Here is a 26343-nt window from a genome sequence, read left to right as displayed (position 1 = left end):
GCTTTTGATTTAATAAACAGTTAAATGTAACATAATCATAAGAATATTGCAGAAAAAAACAATTTAGTTTGGATCACTAGGCTCTCTTTTCACAGGGAGATAATAAATGTTCTTGAGCCAAAAACAACTGGGTAGAAGTCTCAGGACTGCCTGCCGGTCTGCCTGCTTGCCTCCACCCCTCCCTCCCTTCCTTCCTACTTTCCTTTCCTCTTTTTTATATTTTTTAATCTTCTGTCTTTTGGATGCCTTATAGGGAACTTGCAGAATCCATGTGAAGGGATTCACTGTTTACCTATCATAACATAGTATAAATATTTTTAATGTCAACAAATATACATGATGACATATATGTATAATCTTAAAGCAATCAAAAATACTATTAGTGCTAATAAATGAATTCAGCAATAGTACAGGATTAAAAAAATAGTGAAAATGCATATTTACTGACAATGGCAATTTAGAAGGTTGCCGACAGTGCCAATCACTACATTCTAAGTTGTAACTGCTAAAGCTCAGAGTATTCTTTTGTCGGCTTCTCGGTTTTTCTCTTATTATCAAGGTATCAAACTGATCTTTCCTCTTGTCAGTATGGCTCCCTGTATTCTAATGTAATAGTTGTAATCTGATCTGGGTTGGGAAAGATTAGGGAGTTTATTTTAATTGTGTGTAAAATAAAGGTAAATAGGCTCTGGAGGAGGACCAGACAGCATGCCTTCCCCATAAAGCTGTAGTTTCTGGTCATGTCTATATTGGCTGTTTTAGGGCTAATTCATCAATTTCTTGGTTCTTTCAATCATTCTAGATAGATGCTATAAACCGGCAACCGAATCTTGAAAGGTAACACATTAGGCATATACTTTTGTTTTAAGCAGTTGATAAAGTATTTTAACCAATGATAAAAACAAACAAACAAAAAAACTATGCCATGTTATTGGTTACTGGCTTTGAAACCCATTTTCCTTAATTTCGTTTAAGTGTCTCTCAACAGAAACAACCATTATACATAATACATACAACCCATACAAAGTTAAAACTATGAATGTGAACTTCACATGCTCAATGGTAGAACAAGCATCACCTCGGGGTGCCTGGGTGGCTCAGCCATTAAGCATCTGCCTTTTGGCTCAAGTCATGATCCCAGAGTCCTGGAATCGAGCCCCGCATAGGGCTCTCCACGCAGTGGGGAACCTGCTTCTCCCTCTCCCACTTCCCCTGCTTGTGTTCTCCTTCTCTCACTGTCTCTCCTTGTCAAATGAATAAATAAAATCTTAAAAAAAAAAAAAAAAGAACAGGCATCACCTTGGTTATGTAAGTGTGTATTAACATTCTCTGATGAAACAACTGTATTTGAACACATCCTGCTTGTCAGCTTGGCAAAGTAAAAGAACCACAAACTTGCACATCTACCTGAGAACAGAAAAGGTACCCACATATCATAAAGGAAATCTCAAGGAAATAAAAAGACATATAATAGAACTTAATGCAAGGCTAAAATGATAAGGACTGACGGCCTTTTTACCCTCCCTTTCATCTTCCCAAAAATATGCTTGCTCCAGTCAAACCAAAACTTGTTCTCTCCCAGCTCAGGAATGATCATTGTTTCAATAGTTCTTTGTCATGCTCATTTTCACCCCTCCAGTATTTGGAAATTATTGTTGTTACTGTTTTCCCACATCTCTTCTGAGTTACAAAGTCTACAACAATGAAGTATTTGTAAACCCTTGGCAATAAGTCAGACACGGGTTCCAGTCCTCCAGCTACCATGTACATCAGCTGATAATCTTGGTCAAATCACTTTCTTGAAATCTCAATTTATCTGAAAAAATGGAATAATAAAACATACCTACAGTGTTTTCAAGGATCAAATGAAATACTCTTTTAGGCACATACCTAGCACATAATAGAAAACTAAGTTGGTAGAGCTGGGATTCAAAGCCAGTCTGGATCCAGAGTCCACACTCAAAACCACCACCCCAAGCTGCCACGTACACTTGTATACTCTGAAATTTCACTCTGAAAGGTATAAAGTCAGATTTGTCCTTGCTCATTTCTAATACTTTTCTCACCAAAGAAAGCCATTCTCTACCAGAAGCCTAAATTCCAAGGGCCTGTACATTTCTAGCATGTCATCTACTGCAACCTTAAGGAAGAGCTTTGCATTCTATTCCAGTCAAAAATAAAAATGTTAATTCAAACACCAGATGGTTGAGGACAAACCCCTGTAGAGTTGTTTTTTAGGTTCCCTAAGATGACACATATTCTTAATTAAAATCTCTTCAAGTATGTTCTCTCAAATATTAGACACCTGCATAAAACAGATTATATCTGTCCATTTTTTGGCATATGTGTTTTTTATTGGCAGACATCAAACACATATGTTAAGTTATAGAAAGTAGGTTATAGTCCCCTAATTTACCTCTGAGACTGTCATCTTAAAATCAAGACATTCATCAGAATCCAATAGACTACTTATACCAACTGACCACTATTTATCAGGAAATTAAAGAAAAAAATGCTTCTAGGCCTTGAGAGTTATACATTCTTGGTAGATCCATTGCTTCCTGAATTTAGATATGCAACACCTGGGAGAGCCACTGAGCGCAGTGGAAACCACCATCATCGAAGGCCACCGGCTGCATATACTGCAGAATTAACGTGATTAAAGAGCAAATCACACACTGTTAAATATGAGCCTAGAAAGAACTCTTCTCTCTCACCCTTAAACTAACCCTCTACAAATATAAATGTCCAAATGGAAAAGAAGAGTTTCCTTGGTGGCATAATTAAAGAGGACTGTTCTCTGACCACCATAAAACATACTGATTCAGGTTAAAATAAGATGACAAAAAAACCAATTATCTTTTAGCACTTGTAACACTTAAAGTGATTAGATTGTCAAATCACTCCCCAAATGGAGAAGTAGGATGGCTACAGTCATAAATATTGAGGTCTCACATATATAAATGGCTATTATAAGATACTCTTTAAGATTCCTTTTTATATTTCTTTGCATATAAATGTTACCAAAGGAGAATCCTTGGTGCTAAACTTTAGGTTTTTATAAAAAAGAATCACTTCCCATCTATGTCACTTTGTTCAAGTCTTCAACCGTAGATTTAATTTAGAAATTGGCTGCAACTTGCAACCTGATTTAGTAGAATTACAATATTTTAATTGGTTCATGGATGTTGACATATAATATAATTGGAAATATGAAATGTAAGATGCTGAGAATGTCTTCTAAGAACCATGAGGTGATGGTAAATGATCACTTCAAGAATCTAAGACATAAAGTGTGGTTACTGAATTGATACATTGTTACTGAATTGATACTGAATTGAATTTGTTCATATTTTAAGCTCTGATGTATTTACATAGTTATTAAACAGTTCAGACTTGTATAAATTTGCCTGAATATCATTTATTGATGAGTAACTACAATACAAATAGACAGTGTCCAGGAACAGGTCAGTGGTATAAATGAAGAGAATTCTAAGGAGGAATCTCATCTCACTCGCAGAGATCAGGCCTCCTGTGTTGGTGATCTATCACTGCATAGCAAATCACTCCCCAAATTTTGCAGCTTAAAGTAGCATATGTTTATTATCTCACAGTTTATGTGGGTAAAAAATTCGAGAGCAGCTTAACTGAGTGGTTCTGACTCAGAGTCAAGGTTGCAGTCATCTGGAATTGGCTGGGAGGGCCTATCTGCTTCCAAGATGCTTAACTTTCATGTCTGTTGGTAAAAGGTCTTATTTCCTCAGCCCACGGGCTTCTCTGTAAACTGCTGAGTGACCTCAAGTCACAGAAGCTGGCTTCCCCACAGAAAGTAGTTGAAAGGGAGCAAGGAATAGGCATCATATCTTTTGTAACCTGGTCACACCATCACTTCAGCCATGTTGTTTTCATTAGAAGAGAGTCACACAGAACTGGAGGTGTAAGATGAGAGAGAGATGAATCACATGTGATTCCAAAGTATGATGGCCTCAGTAGCTAAGAAAGTGGTGATGCCTTTCACAGAGAGATGACAGGAGGGGAAGTACTGTGAAGTTCATAAACTTGTAGCTGTTACTTGGGACACACTGCATTAAATGTATTGCGGGCCAAACAAGTAAAGATGCCGCCAGGCGGTCAGGTAGAATCCAAGGCCAATGTTCAGAAGACAGGCCACCCCACAGTCATGCATAGCACTGGTAGCTGAAGGTGTGGAGTGGAAAGCAGCACTAAGGAATAGAATGCACAGAGAGGGGCGCCTGGGTGGCTCAGTGGGTTAAGCCGCTGCCTTCGGCTCAGGTCATGATCTCAGGGTCCTGGGATCGAGTCCCGCATCGGGCTCTCTGCTCAGCAGGGAGCCTGCTTCCTTCTCTCTCTCTCTCTGCCTGCCTCTCAGTGTACTTGTAATTTCTCTCTGTCAAATAAATAAATAAAATCTTTAAAAAAAAAAAAAAAAAAAAAAAGAATGCACAGAGAGAACAGACCCAAGGAGAAAAATCTTTTAAACATTCACTTTCAGGAAACATTAAGAAACAACAGTTAATATCCATCACACATATAAATGTCCATTATAAAGTCCTCTTTAAGATTCCTTTTATATGTCTTTGCATATAAATACTATTCAAGGAGATGCTCAACATCACTCATCATCACGGAAATGCAAATCAAAACCACAGTGAGATCACTTCACGTCTGTCATAATGGCTAGAATCGAAAAGACAAGAAATAGCAAGTGTTGGCAAGGATGTGGAGAAAAAGAAACCTTTCTACGATCTTGGTAGGGATGAAAATTAGTATAACCACTGTGGAAAACAGTAAGGAGGTTCTTCAAAAAATTAAAAATAGAACTACCATATGACCCAATCATTCCACTACTGGGTATTTACCCAAAGAAAGTGAAAATGCTAATTTGAAAAGATAAATGCATCCCCATATTTGTTGTTCCATTATTTACAATTGCCAAGATATTGAATCAGCTCAAATGTCTGTCAATTAGATAAATGGATAAAGAAGATATGGTGTGTGTATATATATATATATATATATATATATATATATATATATATATACAACAAAATATCATTCAGCCATAAAGAAGGATGAGATGTTGCCATTTGTGACAACGTGGATGGATCTACAGGATATTATGCAAAGTAAAATAAATCAGAGAAGGATAAATACCATATGATGTTACCTATATGTGGAATCTAAAAAATAAGATGAATGAATATACAAACACAAAGCAGAATCAGACCTATAAATACAGAGAACAAACTGGTAGTTGGTGTAGGGGGTGCAAAATGGGTGAAGGAGAGTGGGAGATACAGGTTTCCAGTTATGGAATGAATAAGGGTCATGGAAATAAAAGACAGTGATGTTGAAATCTATATTGTGACAGGTAGTAGCCACACTTGTTGTGGTGAACATGGCATGACATATATAGTCCTTGAATCACTAGGCTATACACCTGAAACTAATTTAACATCATGTGTTAACTACAGTAAAAAACAAAAACAAAAATCAAAGTAATAGAATCGCAGGGGTGTGGGTCAAGCTCACAAATGTTTTTTCCTCTGAAGAAAACTGATTAGAAGAGAGGGTAGCATTTGAGATGGAAAAGCTGAAAACTTCAAGGTATTTGCCTGGACGGTCCCCAGTTGGAAAGGAAGCTTTGGGGATTTTATAAAAGCAGCCCTTGGCATTTGAGAACAAAAATGTTCAGTCTAGTTTTAAATGTTAAGCCCCATGTTAAGTGTGTAATTAAAAAAAAAATGTTCTTATCACTGTTTCTTCTCAGTTAATATGACCACATGAGTTGAATATATTGTTACATAGGTTATAGCAATCTGCACCAGTTTCTTCTGCAGTAACCAGGAAAAACAGAAAATGGACTTTTTTATTTCTAGTGTTGAGGGGAGAATTAACAAATAAGTGCATTCTTTGGGTCACATTTCCTTAAGTATTATTTTAAAATAACTGTTTGGCCTCTCAATCTCTTTGATATTTCCCTTAAAAATAAAACAGTGTGGATACACATATTTATGTGAAACTAAGCTCTGGGAAATCTGTGGATTTGAGCTCCAGGGATTTTGCTACTGTGAAACTATGTAAATAAATCCTAAAAGCTATGTTGATTGAATCAGAATTGGTCTAAACATAACAAAACATAAAATGGCAGCTGACAGAGCAATCTTTGATTTTAGGAATGAGCCGCATGGTTTTTTCACATTGGACTGTTAACTGAAATACACTATTTGGAATGTAACTTACAAAGAGAAAAAGGTTAGTTGTATTTGGCTCAATGGATACATTTACTGTTTGAATGTGGAAAATATTTTTGAAAAAGATAAGGTATACAGACACTTGAAAAGAAATTAATATTACACTTTCCCAAACTTGCATTTTATAGAACACAACTGTGAAGAACATAATGCTACAAAATTCTTGCTCTTGGTTTCATTCAGGGTTGTTTTCATCTTCATATTATGAATAGATTACGGCATATATACTTTTGTTTTAAAAAATAAGTTTACCTGAAAGTGTTAAAATACAAAATTTATGGGGCGCCTGGGTGGTTCAGTGGGTTAAAGTCTCTGCCTTCAGCTCGGGTCATGATCCCAGGGTCCTGGGATCAAGCCCCGCATCAGGTTCTCTGCTCAGAGAGCTCTCTCTCTTTCTCTCTCTGCCTGCCTCTTGGCCTACTTGTGAGCTCTATCAAATAAATAAATAAAATCTTAAAAAAATAAAAAAATACAAAAGTTATATAAATAAAGCTTATAAATAAACTATTATTAAATCAAATATGGCTGTATATATTTTTGACACAAGGAGTTAATTTTTTAAGACCCTAAACTTGAGAGTACTTAAGCTCTATTAAATTTCCCAGTTAAATATTTGCATTTTTCAAGGACTTGCAGTTCTCTCTCTAGTATTTTAAACATATAGAACTAAAAGTCTATACTATACCCTCATATATATACATGAATCTTCATCCTTACATAGGTAGCATATCTATACCTAAATATATTCTCACATGTATACTATTTGACTAGTATTCTAAACATAAGAATTTATCATTTGTAACTTATGCAGACAAAATTTCATTGGAATAATGGTTAAAATAATGTGTTTCACAATATGCATTATACAGAGAAATGTTGACAAAGGCATGAGAAGTTAAAATAAGATACAGGATGGTTTCCATTCATAAACATGTTGGAAATACTCAAATAAGAATAAAATAAAACTAGCCATTAACTGATTCACTGAATGAGAAGAAATACACTTATTTTTATACTAGACATAAAATTGCAAATAATTTTTTCCTAAACATTTAAATAGTGATAGTTATCATTTTTAAATTTTTATTTAAAATTTAATTAGCTAATATACAGTACAATATTGGTTTCAGGAGTAGAAATCAGTGATTCATCACTTACATACAATACCAAGTGCTCATCACAACAAATGTCCTCCTTAAGGCCCATCTCCCATCCAGCAAAATTATGGAATTCTTCATGAATTTACATGTCATTCTTGCATAAGGGTCATGCTAATCTTCTCTGTATCATTCCTATTTTAGTATATGTGCTGCTGAAATGAACACTATCACTGGTTTTTATTTTAAACTACTTAACATATATGATATGTGTGTTTTTTTTTCTTAAATCCACCTACAGATTTTGTGATACTTAATCATACTAATGCATTCAAAATAAAATAAAAGGGACTTCTCTAATACAAGACAATGATAATTTTATTAGACCAACTCTCCTCCGGGAAGTAACAAGGTTCAGAAAAACAAACAAACAAACAAAAAACGCAGCCAGTGTTTATGGACACAAGATCATAGATAGAAGAGAAATAACAAGGTAAGACAAATTTTTCTTGCCACTTTTTCACCTAACACTTTTACATGCTTGCCAATTCAGAGCAAGGCACTGATACTAAACAGTAAGTTATGGTGAAAACCTTTTAGCAATCTCAGGGGGATAGAGAAAACAAATAAAACTGGAGGCCAGTACCACCAAGGGAAAAGAACTTGATAACCCGTAATCACAGAGCAAAGGGAACCACAAAGTGATCTCAAGATTCCTTGTGGCAATGTCCTTGAGACTCTTGCAAAATCCAAAATTTCTGCCTGAGTAAAAGGATAAGAAACCAAACAGAAGGAAGTTGGTAAGAGGGGAAAATGCTTAAGAATGATTTTGAGAATCACACTGCATTTCAGGTTCTTCTAAGAGAAGAGGCCCCTGCAAACAACTTCAGTGTTTAAAGGAGATCCCAGAAGTGTTACCCTAAGGGTAAGGTAAAACTGGAGATAAATCACTATTCTGAAAGACTAAATCTCAGCCTCATTATATCCCAGTCCCTATCTGGAGTAAGGGTGTCTAATTTTACTTTAGCTGTCAAATCAAAGAAAACTAATCCTATCTAATGGAGATCACCTCTATAATTTTTTATACTAAATATCCAGTATTCAATAAAAAAATCCCAAGTAAATGCAAAGACAGAACCAAATGAGCAAACACCAAGAGAAAAAACAAAAAACAGAAACAGACCTATAGGTAATCCAAATATTGGTATTTTCATAAACAAACTTTAAAGTAACTGTTATTTAGGCAGTCAAGAATTACATGATTGAAAAATATCAATACCAAAATTAAGAACTCAATGATTGAGTTTAATAGTAAATAGTACTCTAATGAAGGATTAGTGACTTAAAGATAACTATATAGAAAATATCCAAAAATTAAGTAGAGAGAAACCTATGAAAATTATAAAAATGAACATGAAAGTTATATGGATGTTTTAAATAAAGAAACAATGATGTGTACCATGCCTCAAATTAGAATTAAAATCAAAGGACAAATACAAAGGTGGCAATATCCTAGGAGATAACTCGTCATTAACATGGATTTTTAAAAACTGAACAGGAGACACAATACAGGAAAAGAAGCTGCAAGTGGGGGAATAACCATTACAAAATTAAGAAGGAATAAGCTACCACGACACACCCAGAAAATGGCAATTCAATAAAACTGGAGTTTAAGGTGATTGATGGGAGGAGGAAAGAAGATAAAGCACAAAGGTAAGGATGCACCAAGAGCCTCATATACGCCATGCTTACTGAGTGGGACTTTATCTGGTAGACAAGCAGGAATCAAGTGTGACAAGACCTGCCCAAAAGCCTGGTGAAAACTCAGCTGGTCTACATGGTACCAGCATGGAATGGTCTATCAGAGGCAGTACTGATGGCTGTGTGTTCTGTTTGGACTCCCTGCCGGGGCTCAAATACCAGCACTGCCATTTCCTACTTCTAAACCCTAGTATAAGTTCTTTGATCTCCTTGTTCTCACCTCTGAGAGGAGGCAATAGAGCCATCCATCTTCTAGAGTGGTTATGAATATGTTAATACAAATAAAGAGCCTAAAACACTGCCTGGCACACAACAATAAACATTAGATATTATTAATGTTGTTGAGAAATTTAGTTCTCCTTCCCAGTAGAAAAGTAACATAACATAAAGCCTGATTAATGGCGGGTTGCCTGGGTGGCTCTGTTGATTGAGTGTCTGACTCTTGATTTTGGTTCAGGTCATGATCTCGGGGTCCTGGGATAGAGCTCCACAATAGGCTCCTTGTTCAGTGCTAAGTCTATCTGACCTTCTCCCTCTGCTCCCCGCCTCGTGTGCACATGCTCTCTAATAAATAAATAAATAAATAAAACCTTAAAAAAAAAAAAAAAGAAAAAAAGTCTGGTAATGGAAATTGAGAAGCCTGAATATTATCTGCCTTAATAGCTACTAATCAGTTGGGTGACTTCAGACTTTTGGATTTTCTCAATTTCCAACTGCCCATTTGTAAAAAGACTACATGGTTCACGACTCTTTATTTTTTTTTTTTTCCAGTCACTGCTCCAGGATTTCAGCAGGCTTCAATATGACTACTATGAAACAGATACTGATTTTTGTTCATGATTATGGATTTTCCAGTAGCACCTATTGGATTGATATTTAGCCAAATGGCAATGTTTTTGCTTTTCACATTTATTTACTTGTTTATAATATCTGTTTGAATTCTTAAGGGGGAAATTGAAAGGTGATTATTAATAAGAAAATAAAGCCCAAAGGAAAATGTTAGCTTGTGGGGGAAAAAAATGTGTACTGACTACTGTTTTTCTGCTTTTAAAGCTTTGCGAGTCAACTAATTATGGAGTGTCTGATCATTATACAAAAACAGTTATGAAGCTTTGTACCTATCTAAAGGAATATTACCATGAGACTCTCATCATATCAGCGCTGCTGAACCAAGGAATGACAGGAGGGGTAAGGATGGGTGGGGGGAGCAGGGATCTGCCCCGGTGAGGAACAGCTTATCATCACTGACATTATTTACAATTGCCAGCATATGGTGTACTAAAAAGCAGACTGCCTTTTAGTGAATCTTCTTGCTATTTTTAAATTCCCTAGAGATAATGAACTTCCTTATTACCTGCATCCAGGCCAGGCAGCTCTCACTGTTCCTGCTTTGTGATGCCACTGCTTATCAGTACAGGAAATCAATTATTTTATTATGGGAAAAATCCTAAGTGAAAAAAGTGGGAGGCAGATTTTTCTACATAAGTTCAAGTATGATCTCAAGTATATTACATATCAACATTCTATTTCAGAGATCTACAGAAGGTGTTACAATGTATACACACACTTATGTGCATATACTTCCCGATCCAACCACTTCTCTTAACAAGGAAGAAAACATCTAGATTTTATTTCCTTATCTCTGTCCCGTGTTTTTCTCCGTCTCATGACTTCCTACTGGCCACAACCACTGAACTTGTTTTGAAAGACCTCTACAATTTGATCCCAATCTACCCCTCCAACCAACCCATGCCTTTTTTTCAAAGCCACACCACATTCCCTACTATCTGAAAATGCCAAATTTATCCACCCAAATGACCTGTGAAAAAAGTGACCTCCCAAGTGACAACTTTCCAGTATCTTATTCTGTCTTTCACTCACCTGACCCAGCATACGAGAGTTGCAAAATAATTGCCTTTGGGAGCCTCCATGTCTCAGCGGGTTATGTAAGTTCCTGCTTTATCAGGTCCTGTGTCAGCATCCAGCCAGCTAGCCTTCTTATCTCTCACTCTGTTATCTGCCCATTACTTCATATCTGAATCTTATGTAAGTTACTTTTCATCCCTCACCTACAGCGTCTTCAGGATCAGAACTGATCTCCAAATCCAGTCTCTCTGTGTTTGGATTCAGAAGTGATTCCCAAATAGCTTTTCAGACATGTCTGTAGGTGTTGGTGGCTAGGTTACTGATCAACCATCCTGGGAAGTGGTGAAAACAGGAACTTCCAGGCCTCTGTAATCTAGTCTCTGTGCTTCCTGATTCCAAATCTCTGATGACTGACGCCACCTTCAAATGACAATGCCATCATTCCAATTGCTCAGGCCAAAAATTCTGGAGTAATCTGATATTCTGTAACTTATTTCACACCTACATTTACTGTCTTCAAAATATATCCAAAAACTAACCATCACTGCTGCCATCCTGACCCTCTAACACATCATCATCTCACACTTGAATTATTTTCAGAGCCTCTGATGTGCTTATTCTTGAGCCCAACAGTCATTTTCAACATTGAAGCCAGATGAACCCTTTAATATAGCATATTTGAAATTGATTGTATCTTTCTTTTGCAGCTCAAAATTCTCCAGTGGCTCCCAATTTTACATAGAGTGCAACAGTTCATGCGGGCCTCCGGGTTACTTCTCTGAACCCACCTACTCATGTCCCCGTTTTCCCGAGTCCACCAACTGGCATCCTTAATGGCATCCTTTACAAACAGGAAGCCCTGTCCCTGCCCTATAGCCTACCCTATGTCTAGCCAGCTCTGCTGCAGAGATATGCATGGCTCATTTCCTCTTTCTTCAACTGTTGCTTTCTTGATGAGGTACCCTCTGAGCACGCTATTTAAAATGCAGACTAACACCATTACCACTCTTAGTCCTCCTGACCCAACCATATTTGTGCTCAGTTTTTCTTTTTCTCCATAAGCATTTATTATGCTTATTATCTACCTCATTTGTACATAAGCTCCATTCATAGGCAAGGTTTCTTATATACTTTATCCTCTTCTGTATCCATTGAATTTAAAACAGTACTTGACATACAGTAGGCATTAAATATTTGCTTGAATGAATGAACACACTGTCATATTATTTTTACCTATAAGGTTGGGCAAAGACTGACTGATCCCACTCACAGCTGAAGCCTGAAGAAGCCAAAGGACAACATCATTAAGTGACTGTCCCTTCTCTTACTTCTTCAAATTTCCCCTGCATTTAAACTCAAGAGAACCCATTTCTTTTTAGTGCCTCCTGATGGAGTCTGTGTCCAAATCCTACATCTCATCAACTTAATCATAACCTTCTGTCAGTGGCTGGCACATTACTGTGACTTCTTCTTTTTTTTTTTTTTTTAAGATTTTTTATTTATTTGTCAGAGAGAGAGAGAGAGAGCAGAAGCATGGAGAGCTGCAGGCAGAATAGGCAGAGGGAGAAGTAGGGTCCCTGTTGTGCAATGAGCCCAATGCAGAACTCGATCCCAGGACCCTGGGATCATGACCTGAGCTGAAGGCAGATGCTTAACCAGCTGAGCCTCCCAAGAGTCCCACATTACTGTGACTTCTAATAGCAAGCCCATAATGGCTTTGCATTTGATTCACTTAGAAATCAGTGCTTCTACATCTCCACCATCTAGTGTTAATCCTAGAGCCTCTCCACGGTATCTTCTAATACCTCTATTTAGGAATAGGATGTCATCACTGCTTTCCAATTATGGTCATTTTGGAGTCATACCTATCACAAAAAAGCAGATTATCCATCAGTAAAATATGGATGATAAAAATATGTAATTGACAGTGTAGTTGTGAAGGTCACTTTAAGGTAATGCAGGTGAAGTGCTTAGCACAGTGCCTGACACATAGATGCTCGGTATATATTACCAGATACTGTTACTAGATTACATAACAGAAATCCATTACTCAAAACCAGATCCCACTTTTAGTCCTGACGATAAAAGCCAACAATTTTTTTTCAAAATAATTTCAAGAGTGACTAGTTTAAAAAAAGAATAATTAATATAGGGGTGCCTGGGTGGCTCGGAGGGTTAAAGCCTCTGCCTTCAGCTCAGGTCATGATCCCAGGGTCCTGGGATGGAGCCCCACATAGGGCTCTCTGCTCAGCAGGAAGCCTGCTTCCCCCTTCTCTCTCTGCCTGCCTCTCTGCCTGCTTGTCCTCTCTGTCAAATAAATAAAATCTTTAAAAAAGAGAGAATAATTAATATAAAAGTACACACCACAGAATGAATCTGTGGCAACTACAGAAGGGCAGGCTGAATCCTTTAAATACAAAATGTCAGTCTGGTGTTACAGCCCTCATCATCTCAAAAAGGCTCCCACAGCAAACCCCCATTACATTTTACATCTCATTAGAGGGACAGATAAGTAAAAGACAGTTATATCCTCTTATTCTCATGAAAGTGAACTTTTGATAAGAGGCCTCAATGTGCACTTGAGGTCTTAACCTTATTTCATTTACCCTCAAGGTATGTTTCATTTATTACATTTTAAACAAGAATGCCTACAAACTCAAGTTATCGTCCCTCTGCCCATGTTCTTTTCAACGCTGCTGGAAAGGAGTACCGTATGCCTTCTTCTCCTCTGTGGTTATTTTTCTAGCTTGGCCCTAAACGAATCTGAGTTTGGGCACCTGGGTGGCTCAGTCTGTTAAATGTCTGTCTTCCGTTCTGGTCACAATCCCAGAGTCCTGGGATGGAGTCTCACATCTGGCCTCTGGCTCAGCGGGGGAGCCTGCTTCTCCCTCTGTCTGCTGCTCCCCCTCCTTGTGCTCTGACAAATAAGTAAATAAAATCTCTAAAATGAATGAATGAATGAACGAATGGATGAATGTGTGTTAGGTGTCATGTATGACATGTCAACTACCTCACAGGGAGCCTATGGAGTATTAGCAATTCCATTTTACAGGTGGGGAAAAAAAATGCTCAGAGAGGTTGTAGTATAATAGCCAATACAAACAGCTGTTTGAGCTGGATTAACCCAGCTCTAACTGACCCCAAGATTCAGAGCCTTCATACCCTGAAGCCTCTTTAAAAAAAAAAAAAAAAAGCATCATTTGAAATTTGGTCATCTGAAAAGAAAGAGAAAGAGCAAAGAAGCTACAGTATTTTGTCCATGTAAGTTTTCAAGTCAACAAAGGAAGCCCAAAACTTGATCTTGCAATATGGTCAGAGTCCCTACATGGTGTCTTCTCTCCTCCGCACCTCCCTTAAGCAGTTGTGTTAAAAACCGTATACTGTATCATCAGACTTACTGCTAGTAGTATAGGAAGGGAGCAGGTAAATGAACTGGGAAGAATGTGGAAAGTGTTCCCTCCCTGTATGGCACAGGAGCTCAGTGCAGAGAGCACACTCCCAAACAGACACAGCAACAGTTCGCACAGCAAAGCCTGTGCACTTTTTTTTTTTTTTTTTTAAATTTTATTTTATTTTTATTTCCAGCATAACAGTATTCATTATTTTTGCACCACACCCCGTGCTCCATGCAATCCGTGCCCTCTATAATACCCACCACCTGGTACAAGATCTCGCCCTCTCCCAATCATACACACAAATGTCACAGGATAAAAAATGTCATTAAATCGGACTACACACACACTTCCTAGAAAAAAAAAAAACACACACATTTTGACTCAAGTTCAAAGAATGAAAAGATTCACAGTGAGAGCGGCAAGAGGGAGGGCAGAGAGGAAATTCTTAATAAAAATTGGGAGCATCCGGGCAGGGATGATCCTAGCCTAATAAAAGCCCTGATAAATAGATTTATATCACTTAGTGGGCAGGATATGACCACAAAATCATGCAGATGGAAGTGACACACTAGGACACAAAAAAATATTCATATAATGGACTAATTCAGCAAGGAGTATACCATATTGAAATAATCTTGAATTGGTAAGCACTGTTAGAGATCTGGACAGAAACACTAGATTTTAAAAAACACCGAAAGGCTTTGCTTCATATCTTTCACTACATAAATGAAGATACCTGGGGAGGTACTATGACCTGTTCAGTCTCTGACTAGTTAGTGGTAGACCCCTGGTAACAGAGCTTCTAGTCTAGCACTCCCTTTACAATGCCAGGCAAATCCCAGGAAAAGCCCCAAGGACTGTTCACCTTCCCATTTGTGGCCATGGGCCAATTGTTGGTTAATGTTTCTCTGTATTACTAATAGCTCCCCAGGCCATAACAGCCACACCCAACAGCAGTGACTCAGGAGAGACAGTACTGAACACCTCAGGAACTACTCTGCCCTAATTCTCACTAGATTCATGCTTATGTGTCTTCTTGAGTCCCTGTTTCACAAGAGTAAGATTCATACCTCACAGAAGAGAGCTAGCCTACAATAAGGAACCAGATGAAAAGAGCATTCTGATGAAGCATTCCCATATTGAAGACTATCAGAAATCGTAATTTTGGGGATATCCGCAGAGAGACTACAAGAAAAATTACTTTAATGAAAGATTACTTTTTAAAGTAATTAGAGAGGATACTTTCATAAGAGGTGTTCACAGTAATTAGGAATACATGCATGTATCATCTTGGGAACACCTCTTGAGAGACAAGTAATTACCTGGGAAAAGTCTTGCTAGATGCTATCAGATGATATAAAGTTGACCTGAATATAATTATGGCAACCACATAGAGAAAAATAGGAAGGAGTTAGAAAAAAGAGCCAGTCAATAAAAATATGGCATATTTAGGGCACAAGTAAGAAGTTATTCCTCAACAGGATTCTGAGCTATTTTCTGGTATGGAAAGAAGTTATTCCTAATTGGATTTTCCCAAAGGAAAATTCTCTAATGACAAAGTAAGCAGACATACAAAGAAAAAACATACAAAAGGAAAAAGCAAGAACATAAAACAAAAAACCTCTATACAACTTTTATTCAAGATTTTTTTTTTTTTTTAATTTGACAGAGAGAGAAAGAGCAGCAGAGGGAGAGAGAGAAGCAGACTCCCCACTGAGTAAGGAGCCCAATGTGGGACTCAATCCCAGGACTCAGGGACCCTGAGCTGAAGGCAGACCCTTAACTGACTGAACCACCCAGTGCCCACCTTTATAAAATTTCTGAGTGACAACTGGCAAAAATAAAATGAGTAAATTAAAAGAAAATCTATGGATCTTTGAAATACTATAAAGATTATATTTTGCTTATAAAATAGAGTGATTCAGAGACTGCCTCACTTGAGATAGAAACAAGAGCATATAAATCAGTGAAATTTAAAAACAAAGTATTTCCAATAAAGATAGATATGATATACTTTCATTTTTAATTCCTTTTTCAAGGGACTAGAAGGTTAATTTGGTAGTCAGACTTCCAATGCTTGGACCTTTAAGAGAAGTGCTTTTTTGATTCTTTTCATTATTTTAAGATTTTTCCATGATTTATTTATTTGTTTATTTTTAAGGTTTTTTTTTTTGTTTGGTTGTTTTTTTTTTTTTTTTGTAAGTACTTTCTGTCAATTGCAAACAGGACAGTGAAAATGCACTTAAATTATTCTCTGAGATTACTTTCCGTGGGTTCTGCTTTGCCAGTTCCTTGCCCTACTTGTTTGGCTTCATATCTCAATAGTTTCATAATGTTGATTAAAGAATCTCCCTAAGAAATCTAAAGGCAAGAAAATTTATTCTATTCATTAAAATATATATTACTCAAACACTTTATGGAAAAAATACCATCTTCTTCATAATGCCATGACAATTCACTGAGAGTTATCCAATAAAGAGAATGTGCCTTCTGAAAATAATTTGAAAACAGAAAGTTGACCCTCATAATAAGCTTCCTTTGATTCCAAAGATTATGAGAATCTGACTTATCTGCTAAGTAAATAACAGTCATAAAAACCACACTTAATCTACAAAGCAATGTGTTCTGATGAAATTTTACTTCAAAATAATATTTGCTCTTCTTATTTTAAATTTTTTTCACAAGACTTTGTCCAGTTATGGGCTAAAGAGTGTAACATTTTGTAAAAATTAGTTCAATAGCTTTTTCTTTTCTGGAGTATTGGATCCTTCAAAATTCATTAAATAGACATAGTGACACACAAAGATATTTCCAAAAGACTGGAGAAATACCTTACATACATATATAGACAACTTGACCTCAATATGTAATGCATCTTGGCAGAAATCAAGATGTTCTCCAACACTTTTGGAAAACAAAACAAAACACTATGTTATGTAATATGTTTTATATTCAAATGCACAAGGTTCAAATAATTCTTTCTTGGAATATATATACATAAAATCCAATAAAGGTAAAATTCTCCCTCTAATTTCATGCTGCTTCGATTTTGTGGAAGAGAAACAGAACATTAGATCACTGTTTTACAGTATGGACTTCACGTTTCTCATCTTGCCAATGTAAGTGGGAGCTCCTAGCAGACAATGACCAGGCAAAGGATATTACTTTTAGAGGCTCACTAAGTAAATAGCCGCCACATTAGAAAGAAAGAAAAACACATCAAACGGTCATGACTGATGTTCAGTTTCCAGTGAGTGCTAGCCCGCGAACTTAAGATATCTCCTGAATTTCATTTTCTACCACAGAAATACAATGCTCCAAAGAAAACTAGCTGGGATGTAGGCTCATGAATTCATAACTAAGTTTACCATAATAATAATCTTAGTCTTCAGTGATGTTTCAAATGTTCAGTTTTTATTATAGTCCAAAAACATACTGTCTCTTGAAACAGAAATTAGCAAATGTTATAGTACTTGATATCTGCTATTCTACCTTTACAAGAATTCATATATATTCTTGGCTTTTGTTCTATTGTTTTACAAAAATACAATTATATAACGTGTTCACAGAGCATAGGATGGTAGTGTTAAAAATACTCGAGGCACCTGGGTGGCTCAAAGGGTTAAGTGACTGTCTTCGGCTCAAGTCATGATCCCAGAGTCCTGGGATTGAGTCCCACATTGGGCTCCCTGCTGTTTCTCTCTCCCTCTGCTGCTCCCCCTGCTTGTGCTCTCTCTCTCTCTCTGTTAAGTAAATAAATAAAATTAAATAAATAAATAAATAAATAAAATTTTTAAAAAATAAAATAAGATAAAAATACTCATGGTTCAATTCAGAATATTCAACTAACAGTTTAATTCATTCAGTATGTTTGGACCCCTACTATGTATCTGATTTTATAGGTAATTTTTAACAAATAGACTAGATTAGTACTTTCTTTCATGTAACTGCTAAGTTTATGGCTAAAAGCCAGGTTATTTGAATTCAAAAGGCATGGGGGGAAAAAGTTACCTTACTTTTGCAAAATCTACATTTGACATTAGCCTCAGAACACTGCGTTTCCCTAACATGATTGGGAGGCTTTTAGTTGCCTGTCTTGCAAACGATAATGTCACTGAGAATTTCAAGAGTCTTATACTTCTGTACTTCATAAAAAGCAAGCTTTTGGAGCATTTCTGGGTCTTAGTGACATGAAACAAAGCAATGTCATGTATGTGTGGATCCTCAGGTCTCTTCTAGATCTACATTTCTATATTGCATGGCATCTGTAAGAAACAGATACCTTAGGGATGCCTGGGTGGCTCAGTTGTGAAGTGTTTGCTCAGGTCATGATCCCAGGGTCCTGGGACTAAGCCCTGCTTTGGGCTCTGCTCCCTGCTCAGCGGGAAGCCTGCTTCCCCTCCAACCCAACTCCCCCTGCTTGTGTTCCCTCTCTCGCTCTCTGTCAAATAAATAAAACCTTTAAAAAAAGAAAAAAAAAAAAGAAAGAAACAGACACTTTATAGTGAAAAATCATAACTCCTTAACCATCCTTTTTAAAGCTCTAGGTCGGGTTCAATAAACAGCTTAGGTAATTTTGTTGTCATCTCAAAATTGTCTATCACGGTACTGATTACCTAGCAAACACTCAAACACTTGATTGATCTAAAGAAAATTTCTACAGTTTTATTCAAGCCCTAAAAAAGAATTTCTGAGATTTATAAGGCAATATAAATATTTAATAAAGAGCACAGAGGCCTAAAATGCTAAGTACTTCAGGACCTTACCTCAGAATTTTACATTGTCATGCCTGATTTTATACCGTTTCCACACAACTGAGGAAATAAATAAATAAATCTATGGTTTATTTAATAGTGTAAACTATGTCCAGAGCAAGAATCAAGGTTCAGTCCTTTTGAGTACAAAAAAATTTCACCAGATTTCCCAATAACATATTTCCTTTCAGAGACTAAGGAAAACGTGAGTGCTTTTAACTCAATGAATGTATCACATCAGCTTGTTGCCAGTTCATATACCTCGCCTTCATAAGCAGAAGAAGGTACATTAAAAGACAGAAATCTCCTGTAGCAGAGACCTAACCACTTCGTTAAATATACACAAGATATGGGAAGTACAACCCTCCTATGTACTCATGTGTATTTTCTGAGAATAATAGGCATGGTCCACACATACAGAGATTCTTTTATCATACCCGCTATATTACTCTGGTGCATTTTCCACATATTTCATATTTTTCGTTTAGAGTGGAATGAATAAGTTACAGGGATGAAAAGTACAACATAGGGAATATAGTCAATGGTATCATAATAGTGCTGTATGGTGGTAGTAGACAGTACACTTGTGGTGAGCACCAGAGAAGGCAGACTTGTTGAATCACTATGTTATACACATTGAAACTAGTGTCACGTTGTGTGTCAACTCTACTTTGATGAAAAAAAATTCACTTAAAAATTTCATTTAGAAATGAAAATATTACCTTTCTTGCTTCTTTGATCATCTTCCGAATAGTTTCCTTAATTGTGAGTAATTGTGCTCTCGGTGGATGAAAGAGGAGGTCTATATGGGTGCCCCCTAAGAGTCCCGGCATCACATACGGCCAGCCCAAGTCAAGATTTGGAGCTTCCACATCGGACTCAATGGGCCAGTAAGTCCCTGAAGAGGAGGTATCATCGTAGGAGTTATCAGTACCGTGCACCGTAGTTTGTGCAACTTTCTGGACATTTTTCAGAATATAATTAATTTCTTCTTCAGCTAGAAAGTCTGATACTCGTTCCTTGGCAAGAAATTCTTGGTATGCTTCTAACCCATGTTCAATGAGTGCATCAATGGCTACTCGATACCATTCCTTGTAGTGAGGCTCAATGTAATTGTCTGATTTACACTCATCATTCAATGAGGACAGCATCGATGAGGTTTCCATGATTCCAAGTGTCTGACAACAGCACTTTCAAATGTCCATTGGTGCAATGATGAGCGGTATCTGGCTATCTGAAAGGAAGGACATGAAGACCAGTTAGAATTCTGCAATGATATTTTTTTGTGATCCACATCAACCAACAGTTTTGCATTTATTCATTTCCACGACCGACAGTAACTCAATAGGACATACACTTCACATCCAAAGTGTCATTAATTGCACCATAATTCACATACATATTACAAATAAACTGAACAGATTTCCTTTTACAAACCACTAGTTGGTTTTTCTTTTCCAAGGTACCTCTACTTAGTTTCTCACTTAAGAAAAAACACCTTCCTTTCTCTGACATCCAGAAAGGTCACCTTTCTTCATTTTAATCTGGGACTACACATGGTCCTATCAGTTTCTATACATTTTCTTAATTTGGGTTTTACAGTATTTTAAAATAGAATACAATCAGTACCTGGCCATCCATGAATGTAAGTTTTTACTAGGTACCTGTTACTCATATACTCACATACTAATGGAATATAGAAAGCATGAAATACTTGCCTTCCAGAAATATATTAATTAGCTGGAGAGCCGAAACATACACACAAAACTGTTACCACTTTGTACAAAGCCATATATTGCTAAGGGCCAAAATGAGTACTGTCTATATTCAATGCTTTCAGATTAAAGCAAGTAGAAATGAATACAGAATAAAGTATTTACGTATATCCCTGTGCAGAACATAGGCTTCAGCTGAACCTAGGGTGATAAGTAAGAATGTGATCAGGCAGCAAGAAGGAATGTTTTAACCCCACACAAGAGTGAAAAACATAGCAAAAGCACGGAAAAGGTATGAGCTTGATACATTCATGAATTAGTTAAAAACAAAAACAAAAACAAAACTGCTGGAAAGCAAGCTCCTTTCACTAGGAACAAACGGGACAAATTTGAAGAGACACAATGGAGCCAGGTGTGGAGGGACACAGGAGACTTTTGTGATTCAACAAAACCAGTCTTGAAAACAATTAGTCTGGCAGTATCAGGGGAATGGAGGGGAGACAAGTAGCTAAATCTTTCAGTGTTCAAACACCCAGTCAAGTAGTGACAAGAATATTCAAGAGCTGATTCAAAGTAAGAACTCCTGAGATTTGACGGTTTGACAGCATTTAGGTGATAAAGAAATTTATCATAGCCAAGATAATTCAGGGATTTCTCTTAGGAATTCAAATCTGCCTAACCAAGCTCATACCCCAACCCTCAGAATGCCCACCAACTGTTATTCATTCAATCCTTCACTGTGTAAGAAGCCACACCAGACTTTATCTTGATCAAATAAGGGACTTTCCAATCTTTGAAGTCATGTTCTCCGTTGTATAGATGCAAACAAAATTCAGCTCCATGATGTGCTACAAGCACTAAAAGACTAATTTGACCAAAAACATCTTTGTCAAGGGTCCTGCCCTAATTTAAAATTTTCCACTTAACCCAGCTTTTTCAGACTCAGGACTGGAAACTCAAACCTGATTTGAGAGGGTAACCCACAAAGCCATTATCCAGTATTAACTCCTCAGCTCAAAAGATGCAACCAGTCACTAATCATACAGAGACATTGTCGGGAAATGGGAAACAGGGCCACAAGTTTTGTTGAAAGGGTGGGGAGAGCAGAAAAGGTTCAGCACACATACTAAGGCAGAGCTAACAAACACGGAAGATAAAAGGATCCACTTAGCTCTTTTAGTGGAGACAATCCTGTCCCCATCCCTAGGATCAAAATTTTTACCAACAAAGTCCAAAAGTGTAGTGAGCCTAACGATTAAATTGATACAAGAAAACAAAACAACACATGTTTATGTTACTGGCATGTACTGGGTAGAAGCCAGGGATGTTGTTAAACCTACTTCCATACATAGGACAGTCACCTGCATTAAGAAATTACCTGACCCAAAATGTCTATGGGGCCATGTTTGAAAAGTCTTCATCAAGTTGTTCACTTAATATGCATGGTATCATACTACTAATTAATGATCTTTTCAATGTACATTAAAGTTCTTTTTTGTACCTACACTGGACTCATGTTTAACAAAGAAATTAGGTTTTAATTTACTTGACAGAATCAATCCATTGGATTATAGTATAGTTCCCTAAGGTTTAGTGAGGTGGGGTGTTCATTTAATAATTCCGGTTCATGTAGGGACAGCATCCAGTGAGCCCATGAAAATCACATCTAATATTTGTAATTGCTTAAGACAGTAGTTAATTACTGGTTATTTACAAAAATCTTTAATTTTCTTAGTTATTTCCTAAATTTTAAAATGTAACTTTTGAACTCCTGTAACATGAGAAGCTAAATACCTATTATCTATGTAGAAGCTAAAATGCATGAAGTGCTTTAAAAAACTGAATTGATGGGGCACCTGGGTGGCTCAGTGGGTTAAGCCTCTGCCTTCGACTCAGGTCATGATCTCAGGGTCCTGGGATCAAGCCCCACATCGGGCTCTCTGCTCAGCGGGGAGCCTGCTTCCTCAACTCTCTCTCTGCCTGCCTCTCTGCCTGCTTGTGATCTCTGTCTGTCAAATAAATAAAATCTAAAAAAAAAAAGAAGGTTTAAATTTAAAAAACAAACAAACAAACAAACAAAACCTGTATTGATTCCCAAGCTTTATCTAGGTAAATATGTACATTGCAACTATAAAAAAAAAAAAAAAAATCACTCAAGCTATGCATAAACTGCAAAACCAGAGACATCAAAAAGGACCATGAACGTAAAATAAACCCATGAAGACAAAGACACACAGTTAATTATGAAGGGAAAAAAAGAAAAAAACAACTGAAGATGAAAAAAAGTAAAACACCACAGGACTCATCAAATGGCAATGCCAGATACAAGCAGAAAATCACGTCATGGAAAAAAATGCAACAGCTATGAGCATGTAAGTTGAGATATTATGTAACAGAGCTAAGACAAAAAATAAACAAGCTTGACGCTATCCTGCTAGAGAAGCTACACCCTCTAACAACTGTCTAGAAATACACATTTGTCACAAGAGCTGTTTACAAGGGATAAATGTGAAAGAACCATTTACAAACAAATTTTAAGGGAGACCAGTAAGGTAATGGCACTTGCATAAATGGGTATTGCAATAAAACAGCACCTGTATTTAGTTACAGATTAAATATAGCACTCTCATGAGTTCACTCCCTGAACATTGGAAGGGCTTAATTTGAGGACAAAATTAATTGGGTATGCCTTTAAACATGTAAAGGTTCATTATTTTATTAATAACCATTAAAAACTCCTAAAAAGTATATAAGCATACATAACAGAGTTAATGAGTAGAGCAAAATAAAATTTCACTATGATATAAAAGCTAAACCGACCACTGGTCTCATCTGCCTGTAAAGTGACTCATTCCAAGAAAATAGGCTTATAAAATACGGGATTCAAATCCATGCCTCAAAAGCATTACAAATTTATTTGATATTGAATCTTTGGTGTCATTTGTGGAAGTATAAATTCCAAAGGTATTAAACATTAGATTTCAACTCATAGGCTACTCTGGAAAACATTTTGGCAGTTTCATTATAAAATAAAATATGCAAACAACATACTTGTTTATGGTTTCTGATCTGAGAAGCTTCATTGAAAAGACTCCTGAAAGAACAGGTCAACAGAAAAAAAATGCTCCAAAGAGAAATTACAACTTCCTTAAATATACAAGTAGATGACCCAAGGTCAAGATTCTGAAAGAAACACAAAAAGGATCACAGTTGCTGGTATCTCTGAGGTACCTTTTCCAGCCTCTGTCTTAGGCTGTTTCTATTCTACTCCTAAATGCTCTTATGGGTTAAATAATGTCTTCTAACAAGGTATGTTCAAGTACAAGCCCTCAGTACCCATGAATGTGATCTCATTTGGAAACAGGGTCTTCTTTGCAGGTGTAATCCAGTTAGGATGAGGTCATATTTAATCCATGGTCCACAACAGTTGAAAATTATGTATCTTTTTTCCTTGAATTTTTAGCTACCAAGATTGTGTTTGACTTTGAATTTGATTGCCAAAAATTTAAGATGGCAATTAAAACATTAAAGATATTATATTAAAAATTTTACTATAATTGTCAAGCTGCCAAGTACAATTTGATATCAAATTTTGGCATCCAAACTTTAAAAAAAAATGCTCAGCTGGCTTTATAATAATACTTACAACAAGATAGCCCAACAGTACCAATTATAGTCTTCCACAGGGTCTGATTTTCTACAGGCCCAGGAATACATGAACACACAGCACACACAGTTACCGGGTTCTAAAAGCAAATATCTCCATTTGTAGATCATAGATGGAATCACCCATCTCATCCAAGTCATGAAAATGAAACTAAATGCCTCCAAGTCACTTTATAAATCCCAAATAAAAATTCCACTTGTTCAATATCTAAACAATTTTTTTAAAGTTTTTTTTTTTTTTTTTTTGACAGAGAGAGATCACAAGTAGGCAGAGAGGCAGGCAGAGAGAGAGAGAGGAGGAAGCAGGCTCCCTGCTGAGCAGAGAGCCCGATGCGGGACTCGATCCCAGGACCCTGAGATCATGACCTGAGCCGAAGGCAGCGGCTTAAACCACTGAGCCCCCCAGGCGCCCCTCTAAACATTTTTTAATCCTTTAATTTCTTTTAATCGGGCAATGGTATGACTTTACTGATTTCATAGTATCAAAGTACTTACTTCCAGGGTTTGTTTGTATTACCTGTTACTCAATATATTTTCCATCCTCAGTGTAAATTATAGTCTAGACATAAGAATGCAAAAGCCCACAATATATATGAACAATATTAAAACATACCTATTCACTGTCATTTGGAATCATGAAGTAATTCTGCAGAGAAATTCATAGGGAAAAAAAAAAAAAAACAATAAACCCTTTTTTTTGGAGAGCATATACTGGATAGTCAAACTTTAGAGGACTACTCTATGCATGGCTTGAAATGCAAGTGGAATTAAAACAAATTACTGTTTTACCAACACCTAAACTACTCCTGAATTGCATTCTATCATGACACAAGCATTCCAGAAACTCCAATGGATGAGATAAGGTCATCCTAATGGGGTTGAATCTTGTGCTGTAAACTGTTTCATCTTGTCCTGATCTTGATCAATATATGTAACAATCATCCAGACGAATCAATAGAAACACATTTGATACAGTTGGCAGAAATAAACAGCATATGCATTAGTTCCCAGAATTAATACACAACATGATCTTAAACTGGTGAAACAATATTTCAACATGAATGAGATTAAATCTAATACAATAAATGTAAAAGTTTTAATTTACATTAAAAATTAAACACACAGGGATACCCAGGTGGCTCAGTTGGTTAAGAGTTTGCCTTCAGCTAAGGTCATGATCCCAGGGTCCTGGGGTCCTGGGATCGAGCCCCACATCGGGCTCTCTGCTCAGCGGGGAGCCTGCTTCTCCCTCTCCCTCTGCTCTTTGACCTGCCTGTGCTCACATCTCTCCTCTCTCTCTCAAATAAATAAATAAATAAATATTTAAGAATTAACCATACAAGTATAGGATTGAGCAGAGTTTGAGGTAGATTATGTCACAAAGAAGAGCTGAAAAATTACAGGGTTTAATCCAAAGAGAACACTAACAGAGACACAGGAGAGCAGTCTTTTTTTTAAAGATTTTATTTATTTATTTGACAAGAGAAAGATCACAAGGAGGCAGAGAGGCAGGCAGAGAGAGAGGGGAAAGCTGGCTCCCTGCTGAGCAGAGAGGCTGATGCAGGGCTTGATCCCAGCACCCTGAGATCATGACCTGAGCTGAAGGCAGAGGCTTAACCCACTGAGCCACCCAGGTGCCCCAGAAAAGCATCTTTTAACTGCATGAAGGGGGAAAGTAGGGTTGAGTGACAAATCGCTGGTTAGCTCAGGGACACAGAGGGGGTGAGATGGCTGAAGTTATGCCTTTCACTCTGCCACATATGGTGTTCAGATTTTGGTCACAAAATTTCAGGGCTCTAAGCTGCATGTCCCTT

The 26343-nt window shown here is 36.9% G+C and overlaps 1 protein-coding gene and 1 non-coding gene across 6 annotated transcripts in view; both read right to left on the bottom strand.

Moving 5' to 3' along the window:
* FAM83B (family with sequence similarity 83 member B) overlaps nucleotides 1–26343 on the bottom strand; it is an 81336-nt gene that overhangs the window by 43518 nt on the left and 11475 nt on the right. For 3 of the 5 annotated variants that reach the window (XM_032340287.1, XM_032340286.1, XM_032340289.1), the window contains exon 2: nucleotides 19871–20382. In XM_032340287.1, coding sequence (XP_032196178.1) covers nucleotides 19871–20314 — 444 coding nt within the window. In that variant the 5' untranslated portion in view covers nucleotides 20315–20382. Of the gene's footprint in view, nucleotides 1–10487; nucleotides 12513–19870; nucleotides 20383–23914; nucleotides 23978–26343 lie in introns of those variants that run through there. The other 2 variants (XM_032340288.1, XM_032340290.1) reach the window with 2 other exon arrangements.
* Nucleotides 7494–7600, bottom strand: LOC116589551. The gene has a single exon (XR_004285325.1). It is a non-coding gene; the product is annotated as a U6 spliceosomal RNA (small nuclear RNA).

Source organism: Mustela erminea, chromosome 4, assembly GCF_009829155.1.
Source record: "Mustela erminea isolate mMusErm1 chromosome 4, mMusErm1.Pri, whole genome shotgun sequence".
In the NCBI taxonomy this organism is placed as follows: domain Eukaryota; kingdom Metazoa; phylum Chordata; class Mammalia; order Carnivora; family Mustelidae; genus Mustela; species Mustela erminea.
The sequence above is the reverse complement of the archived record's forward strand: the minus strand, read 5'-3'. Positions and strand labels throughout refer to the sequence as shown.